The sequence below is a fragment of the Salvelinus fontinalis genome, chromosome 6 (assembly GCF_029448725.1).
Source record: "Salvelinus fontinalis isolate EN_2023a chromosome 6, ASM2944872v1, whole genome shotgun sequence".
NCBI lineage: Eukaryota > Metazoa > Chordata > Actinopteri > Salmoniformes > Salmonidae > Salvelinus > Salvelinus fontinalis.
In genome coordinates this window covers 55706535-55716830 of record NC_074670.1, presented here as the reverse complement: position 1 = coordinate 55716830, position 10296 = coordinate 55706535, and the positions used below count along the sequence as shown (strand labels likewise).

The 10296-nt window shown below is 40.9% G+C and overlaps 1 protein-coding gene across 2 annotated transcripts; it reads right to left on the bottom strand.

The window, feature by feature from the left end:
* Positions 1 to 725: 725 nt before the first annotated feature.
* gsr (glutathione reductase) lies at positions 726 to 10296 on the bottom strand. Of its 2 annotated transcripts, XM_055927191.1 has the most exons (14): positions 9890 to 10296; positions 9195 to 9354; positions 8104 to 8130; positions 7794 to 7882; positions 6669 to 6738; positions 6348 to 6495; positions 5117 to 5171; positions 4887 to 4986; positions 4671 to 4757; positions 4134 to 4304; positions 3700 to 3811; positions 3310 to 3441; positions 2424 to 2557; positions 726 to 1389 (listed from the first exon to the last, which is right to left on the bottom strand). In XM_055927191.1, exons 1-14 carry the CDS (start codon positions 9961 to 9963, stop codon positions 1240 to 1242), a joined length of 1509 nt encoding a protein of 502 aa, XP_055783166.1. In that variant the 5' UTR covers positions 9964 to 10296; the 3' UTR covers positions 726 to 1239. The 2 variants fall into 2 exon arrangements, with proteins under 2 accessions (XP_055783166.1, XP_055783165.1); XM_055927190.1 differs by lacking the exon at positions 9890 to 10296 and having other exon boundaries at positions 9195 to 9470.

The following is a 10296-nucleotide window of genomic DNA, read 5'->3' as shown; positions in this document are numbered from 1 at the left end:
TGAAAAGTATTTCTGACGTTATGTTTCATAGCTGGTAAATTAATCTCACAAAGTCAAAGAACTACAAATCCTATAGCCAATTCCACCTCGCGCTTCAACACTGCCTTGTAGGGGTCTGCGTACATACAGCCGAGTGAGTGAAATAGGCATACAAGTTGGTCTAATTTACTTGAAACGAAAGTCTACTGAAGTAAGACTTTGTGCTTGTGTTTCTTGGTTATTTCCATAGTTTTGTTTACAAAATAGATTGTTCTTCAACGTTCGAAATTCAACTGCTAGGAAAGAGAAATTAACGCTTCCGCTAGTCAGACTCAATCTCACAGGCACAAACATGAATCAAAACCCGTTACCACGGTAACCTCCTGCGCTTAAAGGGGCAGGTGAACATTGGTCTCCTAATAATTTGGTTAAAAATAAATTCAAGAATAAACCAAATTACTTATTAGTAATACATTTATTTTAGAAACATTACAAAAATGCTCATCCGTTTTTGTGTTTTGTTGGGTGTAATTAGAAATAAAAAATTCTACCTGCCACAGTGGCTGGTGGACCAAAGAGTACATTTTAGGCCCTGCATCTACCATAAAGGCATACATGGGTCAAAGATAGTTCATTCAACACGGAAAGCGTACCAAATTCCAAAATAAATTGTAGGCAAAAACTAGTGCTAAAAATTGGCATTAAAAAGGTGTCAAAGAAGTGGAAAATAAAACATGATACAATACTTAAGAAAAAACTGCAGGTTTATTCAATGTGTATTACAATACAGTAGTAGTGAAATTGCGACCTAGTAGTGGTGGTAATTGGGGGCAGTGTTTACAGCGTTCTAAAACAATGACTGACAATCAGGGTTTCACATACACTAGGAGAGAGTTATCCTTACTCCCAACGCAATGACTTGACAACAATGCCTGTAGAAGATCCCCCACTTCCATTTCACAGTCATGAGAAAAATCTTGCATGTTTAATAAATTGATAAGCAATGCTTAAACACCCACAGTACAGATGAAGAAAGCAGTAACTTCATTGTCTTGGTCCATCTAGGCATTTTCAAAAATATTCATACGAGGTGCATAAAAGAGGTCACTTAAATGAAAGAAAATGGAAGTAGAGAGCTGTTATTGAACATTGAGTTGCCAAGCCCTTGCAAAAGAAGACGGTTGAGCCACTTGTTTCCTGGTATAGTGATTCTCGCTGGTGCTGTATCGGAAATTAAGGATCGTCGAGATGTTTGCGTTGTTAACGCATCGTAACAAATTCCTCGGACGAGGTGGGGTGAATGGCAATAGTCTTGTCAAAGTCTGCTTTAGTTGCGCCCATCTTGATGGCTACCGCGAAGCCTTGCAACATCTCATCACAGCCAATGCCCTGCATATGAAGGCCAACCACCTTGGGGGGGAAAGAGATAGGTCATTTTTGTTAGATTGAGGCAGGCTAAACATGCTGGCATGAATGGTTTGCTCATTGAGCTGAATATAGAGGGGTCTAGGGTAGTGTTATTCAATCCTGGGTTGTGTTCATTAGGGCATGCAATGTAGAATTCAAAATGTATCGCAACGGAAAAATAAAATGATAGTTTCCTATTGGATCGAGTCCCATAGGGCGGCACACAATTGGCCCAGCATCGTCCGGGTCTGGATGGTGTAGGCCATCACTGTAATTAAGAATTTGTTCTTAACTGACTTGCCTAGTGAAATAAAGGTTAAATAAATACAAAAATGTACAATTTTACAAAAAAGTCCCTCCCTGTTTCAGTCTCTTCCGTTTAGTGCCTAATGAACAAAGATTTATTCAAACCCATCTATGAACACACCTACTTCATCAAATCAAGGGCTTCATTAGTTGATCAGGGGCCAGATTCAAATCAGATCCGCTTTAGGCGAAATCCGCATAGCTGATGTTTTGACCGTTTTGGAGGTGGAACTGCGTAAGAGCTGTCAAATCCACAATGGTTCCCGGCTTTTCACCTAAAGCGGACATTGCAATTGTCTGCACAGAGTCGCATTGAGAGAAATACCATGCAGCCTTGTTTACAAGTTCAAACATTGGATTATTTTAATGAAATCTACACCTTGATTAGGTGTTCTGGAGCCTAAATGATTTTCAATTTGAGCATAATTACTTCTATATAGGGAAAGGGGGGTACCTAGTCAGTTGTACAACTGAATGCATTCAACTGAAATGTGTCTTCCGCATTTAACCCAACCCCTCTGCCTCAGAGAGGTGCGGAGGGCTGCCATAATCAACATCCATGTCTTCGGCGCCCGGGAGCAAGTTAGCTGCCTTGCTCAGGGGCAGAACAACAGATTTTTACCTTGTCAGCTCGGGGATTCGATCCAGCAACCCTTCGGTTACTGGCCCAACGCTCTAACCACTAGGCTACCTGCCGTGGTCTCCAGGACCAGGTTTAAGGGGCCTCTCACCTTCTCCTCCTTGCCCACACACACCAGCTTCATGATGCACTGAGTCTTCCTGGTGGTGATGGCGTGATACATGGGGGTGAAGGAGGTCTTGTAAGACTTCACGTTCTCCTTCCCCCTGCTTTTAATCGCCTCCTCTGTAACACAAGGAGACCAAATGTAAGACCATCAGCTTCTCTACTAATGAAAAACACAAACACACGGCTGCGTTCCAATTGGCACCCTATTCCCTAAAACATGTGCTACTTTTGACAAGGGCCCGGTTTTCCAAAAGCATCTCAAGGCTAAGTTCATCATAAGAACCTTCGTAGGAGCATCGTTAACTCTCCAAGCTGTTTCCCCAAAACTATCGCTAAAGTTGCACTTGAATACGCTCGTTATTTGTTTAATTTTTGCCTCAATATAGTTTATGACGTGTAACATGTGCGCAATGATGTCTTGATATAGTGCATTATTTTATGGTAAGCATTAGAATAATATTTGCAGCCATAGGCGATAATATCTTTCTAGGAGCTGATCCGTCATCAGTATTGTGGAATAATTCTAATGTTAAGGTAAGATTCCAATGGAGAAAGCCGATCCGAGAGCAGCGCTGCCTTTCTTTCAATCCTATCAGTATCCACACTATGCCTCAACGATGCACTTTGCGAACATTCTCTCTGCATGGTTTTTGGGAAATGCATGTTACAACGCCGTCCGTTGTAGGAAAGATGCATTGTTAAAACACTTGTAAGCCTAAGTTCCATTGCTATTGGGAAACCGGGCCCAGGCTGGTTATTTATCCAACAGACTGACAGAGAAACATGCCAACTCATCCCACTTCAGCGGAGAACATTTACAATAAGGGGAACCATCCACCTGAGGACTTCTTTGCTAAGAGCGCACTCACCTTCCGTGAGGCCCACCGTGCCGATGGGTGGGTGACTGAAAACTACCGTGGGAATGTTGGAGAAGTCGACTTTGGCATCCTCCTTGCCGTCAAACAGTCTGTGTGCCAGCTTTCTGCCCGCTGCAATGGCGACTGCCCACACCCGACAGAAAAAATGTCCCAATTGAAATTTGCAATGCAAAAATATGTCTATCAACGGTACACTGTGCGATTATATTTATAGTTATCTTCTTCCTTATCCATTACAGACAATCTATTCACATTCAACATGATTCTTAGGTGAATTTCAAGCTGTATACAGTTGAAGTTATGTCTGTAACTAGACACAAGTATGGTTCAAAATGGCCACTTTTTTGTCTGCCATACCCCTGATGAGTATTAACAGCCTACCAGGAGTAAGGAGGGCCTTCCCGCACACGTCTCCTACAGCGTAGATCCCTTGGCGAGTGGTGTTCTGGAACTCATCTACAACGATGAAGCCTCTCTCATCAATATCCACACCCTGTCGAATAAGACATCCAACCTTCAGTAAGCTGCCACATCCCATACACTGACACAGGGTTTGTACTTTATATTGAAATCGTTGGGACTATTATTCACAACACTCATACATGTAGCTCTAGCTGCTTTAAAAACATTACATTTCTCTTTTTGCAACATCTATGAGAAAACAGTGAGCAATGCAGGCAATGGAATCGCAGTGTACAGCATACCAAACTCGTTTCCTAATCCCTTGCCACGTACTGTAACTATAAAAGGTTTTAGCAACATCTCCACATTTTTTTCTAGTGACCTTTGTAAACAGTCTGAGGAGTGATCCTCACCATCTGGCTGAGGTTGAGGCCGGCGGTGTTGGGCTCTCGGCCGATGGCCCATAGCAGACAGTCCACCTCCTGGATGGTGCCGATTATCTCCTCCTCGTTCTTCTTCTCTGGGTCTTTGGTTACCAGTGTGACCTCCAACAGGCCATTGCCTGTCTTACTCACCAACTTCACCTGACAGCAGACACAGTTTATAGCAGACTATCTTCATGTTTCAGAGGATCAGTTTGAGCAAGGCAAGGTGCAGAATCACTTGATCTTGAGGATCACATAATGAGTAGTTATTTGGGATGTAAGGTAGCTAGTGATTCTGCGTAGTCTGCCTATAACCTAGTTGATCTCACCGAAACAATAATGACCACTTTGGGATAACAGTGGAAGGACAATGTACATGTTATACATACATTCATTGACAAAATGTTGGACACGTTATAATCATAGAAATGTTCATGGTCAAAATGGTGGATACATTATAATCATGCTACTCAAAACAAGAAAAATAGTAGTTATAGACCATCATCATTAAAGAAATGCTTTTACCTGAGTATTTTTCCACAACTCTATGCCAGAGTTCTGCAATTCTTTGGTGCAATTTGAGCTTATCAAGGTGTCGAAGTTTCTCAACACCTGTAGGGGAAAGGTAAAAAGGATTAGACATGCCCTCGTGGCCACCTCTTGTACATGCCACACCTCAAAAAACTGTCACTTGTGTTTGTGGGATGATATGGGCCAATGTCTGCCTGAATTGGTTCTTACCCCTGTCTGTCGACATATGATGGATGTTTTGGACCCCAGTGTGGAAAGGATGCCAGCCATTTCCACAGCAATATATCCAGCCCCCACTATGACGCTGCGCCTGTTGGGAGGAAACATTTAAAAGGATGAAACACACACTTACACTGCACACAACACAATCTGTCAAACAGTCAAGCCAAGATATCAATATCTCTGATGGAAATTATTGTCTTTAACAACATTAAACTTACTTAGGAAGGCTTTCAAGTTCAAAAAAGCCATCACTGGTGATGCCAAGACTTGCCCCTGGAATTATATGAAAAGTTAAAGCTAGAATCCTTAAAGGATCTCTCCACCCGTTTCACTAAAAAGCTACGGGTTGGGCCTGAGAAATGTATGCACTTTCAAATCATAGACAGCTGTTTGCAAGGGCTGACCGTCCTTAGTGTCACAACTATCGTTTTAACCATGTTTTGAGGCTATACAGTGTTTGTTGACATTTACTTTGTTTACAAACATTGGAGTAAACAAGCTTATATTTTGGGTTCTGACCATTACGGCAGTTAAACTAAGCTCATGAGGCATTTATAAGTTATATTCTTCAAGAATGAATGGGTTTCATTATCATTCATTTATAAGTCCAAAAATGGATGCAGCAAATAAGGATTCTAACTTTAACCAAGCTTATTATTTCATTTTATATTTGAAAAGCACGATTTCTTCAGGATAAATAAAAATTCTGTGAAAATAATTTGATAAAATAAAAAGAATGATCAATGTATACAATTTGAACAGCAACAATGAGCATATAGCAAACGTTTAGGTATAGCAATTTTACATTGTAGACTGCAATACCTTAATCGAAAGATCAGTTATACTTTAAAGCTACAATATGTAACTTCTTGGGGGACCCGACCAAATTCACATAGAAATTTAAGTTATAGATCTGTAATTCTCATTGAAAGCAAGTCTACAAAGCGGTAGATCTTTTCAGTGCTTCCCGTTCTTAAGTTTCATTTTAGCATCTTTTACCAGCTTCAAACAGCTGAAAATACAATATTTAGCGTTATGGAAAATATATTTCACAGCGGTTTAGATGGTAAAAGGATTCTCTACACTACGCTTGCTTGTTTTGTCACAAACTGAAATTTGGCGAACTATTCACATTTTTTAGCAACCAGGAAATGGCAGAGAGATTTCTGCATAGTGCATCTTTAAACTAAACATAACTTTTCAAACTTAACGAAGACTTCATTAACCCTTTCTGAAGATTAAATAGACACAAATTACATGCTAGATAAAGAATGGCAAAAGGGTTGTCACTTTTCACAAATAACTTTTTTAGGTTGTTGTTCATTTAAATATGCACCCTAGGTCATACCGTAATGTTGAGGGAGCGAGCACACAAGGCATTTCGCTGCACCTTTTATACCTGCTGTAAACTGTGTACGTGACAAATACAATTTAATTGTGTAGTCTTACCTGGCACATCATCGTCACTCAAGACAGAAGGGAACCCTCCTGTGGCAATGAGGATATGAGGCGCGGTGTACTTCTTCCCATTCACCTCAACAGTGGGGTCAGGGCCGTCAATGAACCTGGCGTGACCCTGAATCGTTTGAATTTTAGCCTGTGGGAGATGACCAGTTACCATTCCGTTCCAGGTGCAAACATGTGAATAAAAACACAATTGTCATAAATATAGGCTATTATGGTGTATGTCTATGCATGTCAAAACCTGTTTTATGGATGATGAGGGAAAGCTAAATATACACTACAGTCAGTGAACTGGTTTAAGCTTACCTTGTCAAGATTGTTGCGATAGATGTGATTAAGCCGACTAACATATGCATCTCTTTTGGTCTTAATAGTTCTGCACACAAAAGAAAAAAGGAATGATTACAGAACTGGAGACATTTTCCTTTTAATTTGGGCTCTCGAGTGGCGCAGCAATTATGATCAATTACCCCAGTCAAAACTGATATTAATGGATGACATCATTGGTGATAATAATTACTGATGTGCTCCCGAGTGGCGCAGCGGTCTAAGGCACTGCATCTCAGTGCTAGAGGTGTCACTACAGAACCTGGTTCAATTCCAGGCTGTATCACAACCGGCCGTGATTGGGAGTCCCGTAGGGACAATTGGCCCAGCGTCATCCGGGTTAGTGTTTGGCCGTCATTGTAAATAAGAATTTGTTCTTAACGGACTTGACTAGTTAAATAAAAATATATAACTCATTAATTCATTTTATAAACACAAATTTCTAAATATGTTCCAATGTTGCACATAATGTCAAAATGTAAATTTGGCGCGCTCACAGAAAAGCTTGATGGCATAATAATAATTGAAAAACAGCATGTTATGTTGCACATGACGAATTAAATGATATCAGTTTTAACTGGTTGTGGCCACTTCCTTAGTCTACCCTATCAATCCCAGTCACCTGGGTAACAGAATCTGTGTGGAGTTAGTTGCCAAATAGATTAACGCAAAGGAAGGCTAAAGTTGGGCAACACACTGCTATGTAAACTGAGAACTGGATGGGGAACAAAAGGAGCATGACTTGCAGATAGTTCAAATAACAACATCTTAACAAAGCCTCTGACTGTTATCTTAAAGGTCAGTTCATGAAAAATCTGCAATGTCTCATCATGAATCTGCCATTTCACATCAATAGAAATGTGTGGTACCCTTTCACACGCACACCCATGCAAGCACACAAACACCCCCACATGAAAGAATGAGGAACCAAAGAAAAGGCTTGGCTTGTGCAAGAATATCACATTAACACGTCAATGCAAAAAGAAACAAGAAATGGCGTGGGGTCTAACTAAGTTGACAGGATGCAGTAATTTAAGGTGTGAGAGGAAAGGCTGATTTCAGAACAAGTCCGTCAACTGTGGCCACTTCAAGTCAGATACTTACTCCCAGCTGAAGCGAACGTGTCCGCCGTCAAAACCATAGTCAGAGTGATCATGGAGATATTCTGCATGAACTGCAGCATTCCACATAACCTGAGACCAAAAACAAACACTTAATTGCGGGATCACATTCTTCTGGACCTTTTTATTACTGTACCCTACAAATACCCATAAATCGTGTGTGTGTTTAATAAATGTGTATTTAATATTCCACACACACAGCACAAAACTTACTCTACTAACAGTGCCTAGGCTACTTACACATGCCCCCCCCCCCCCCCCCCCCCACCAAGAGGCTGACTATAAAACAATACCTTCTTAGGTACACAGCCGACATTGACCTAAAGAAGAAAAGGACAAAAAGGCGACAAACATGAGCATGACTAAAAATCAAGCGAACACAGATTGGAGAGGTTCTGGTATGTTGTGTGGGAGAGCAATACTTTATACCAGGGACGGGCAACTGGCAGCTTTTGTAGGACTTTTAAAATATTTTTTATATACATGCTTTTGGGGGAAGGGACTCAGTCGGGGTCTCTGCTTACTGTTGAGAGTTAGAATACACAAGATTACATTTTGACATTTGGTTGTGCATCAGCAGTTACTTAATTAGCCCATGTCAGCTAACATTTTTTAGATTGGTAAATTAGTCAAGCTATCTAAACTTGTAGTAAGCATGGTCAAATCTATTGATCGGCAGTTATCATATTCATACACATGGCAAAATGTGTAGAATGGCAGGAAATTAGCTGTAAAACTGCCATTTTTTTCTCTACAACCCATGGCAAAATGAGTGGAATAGTATGAAATGTGTTTAAAATTGCGAAATATTCTCTCCGCCCCATGGTAAAATGGTAGAATTGCAGGAAATGAACTTGAAATTAAAGTTTTCTCTTTGCTGTCACAGTGGAGCTGCTAAAATGTTTTCCTTGTGGCCCCCACCACCATCAAAGTTGCCCATTCCTGCATTATACACTTTAGCTCAAAAGATTGTACAATTCCTTAGAGCTATATAAGGTAGACCAGGCTTTGTAGATGTCAGACATGTTAACTATAATAGCTTATCTTCCATAAACTGAAATGTGGAGAAGGGGGTGATGAACACCTGTGGCCATAACTCTAGTACTGTTAAACAAAATTATTATGTACCAGTAGAATGCTCGTGCGCTGGATCGGTGCCCACTGCTTTTAACTCTAACAAACCACAACATTGTGCACAAAAACATCCCACAAAAAGAGTATGGTCTCGAGGCTTCGCAATGAATCCGTTAACTACACGTGACAACTTTACAGAATATCAGAGACTGAACCGTGGAAATTAGGCCTATGCGATGTCATTTCAGAGTTGCTTTTGGAACTATTCATATAAGTACAGTGGCTATAACCAGGATAACTTTTTACTCACACAGGTACCTCCGAGTTTGTGACTCTCGACCACCGCGGCATTGGCCCCGAGCTCCGCTGCCCTGCGTGCACCGGCTAGACCCCCAGATCCACCTCCAATCACTAGAAAATCGAACCGGGTTGTCGCATCTGAGGCCATACTCCGACGGATAAGTTTGTGTCTGTAGGAGGGTGAAAGCAATCGCCGGAGTGAGAAAAGAAGAACTTGCATCCGGGCAAACGGTATTATTATTGCCATAACCAGGAAGCCCACACACCACCGGACGCAGTTGTTTTGGGCGAATGGGAGGGTCAATCCCCGAAGTGAAAGCTAGTGCTTAGTCATTGTGAATTGCAACAATGGTCTGTAAATCCCAGAAACAATTTTAACATAGTCATGGTGATGTGCAGTCTGTTAGCCTACAATGATAGGCTAATCTCACAATATGTGATATGAGGAGCACTGACAGAATGAATGGCAAAATATAGGCCTACAGTCTACCCTTTTTAATGGAAGGATAATACCTATATAATGTCAGCAGTGAATTCATCCTAAGGGCTATCTTATATGAATAGCTAAAGCCACCACATGGGGGACACAACTTCATTTTCTTTTTGATCATGCACGGGGATGGCTGACAAGTTATTAGTCAACTAACGTTATTCAATGATTCATAGAAAAACAGTTCAAGTTGATTTAGAGAAAAAGAGACTCACCTAGACAGTGCCACTGTCAAAGTCGTGTTCACAGTGCTTGAAAGCGACTGTCTGCATATTTTGACCCACTGCATGTTTCACGGTCTGTAGTTTATTTCATATTAACATATTTTGCTGTGTACTCAGTTGTAACGCGTCTTTAACACATTTAATGGATGGAAACAAAGTATATACAACATGCAGCTTACAAAATAAAGCTACTTCCTGAGCCGTTAGAAAGGACATTCAAAATAAAAGCTCGAAACCTCATAGGCTATAGAAAGATATGAGCAATTTGTTGCCAAGCATATGCGTGATGCTTCACTAAATATTCCTAAATTAGCTATGGAATGGCGTTTTTGGATGATAGCTCCAGTGATATTTCAACTGGATAAACGACGAAAATATAGGACGTATATGTCAATCCC

Excerpts from the sequence above, each read along its gene's own strand:
- gsr (XM_055927190.1), bottom strand. The coding sequence starts at position 9,431 with ATGGCAATAATAATACCGTTTGCCCGGATGCAAGTTCTTCTTTTCTCA. Across the intron at positions 4,987-5,116 it reads GAACTTGAAAGCCTTCCTAA|GCGCAGCGTCATAGTGGGGG; the intron begins GTAAGTTTAATG and ends TCCTCCCAACAG. Across the intron at positions 3,442-3,699 it reads GAAGGCCCTCCTTACTCCTG|TCGCCATTGCAGCGGGCAGA; the intron begins GTAGGCTGTTAA and ends GGGTGTGGGCAG.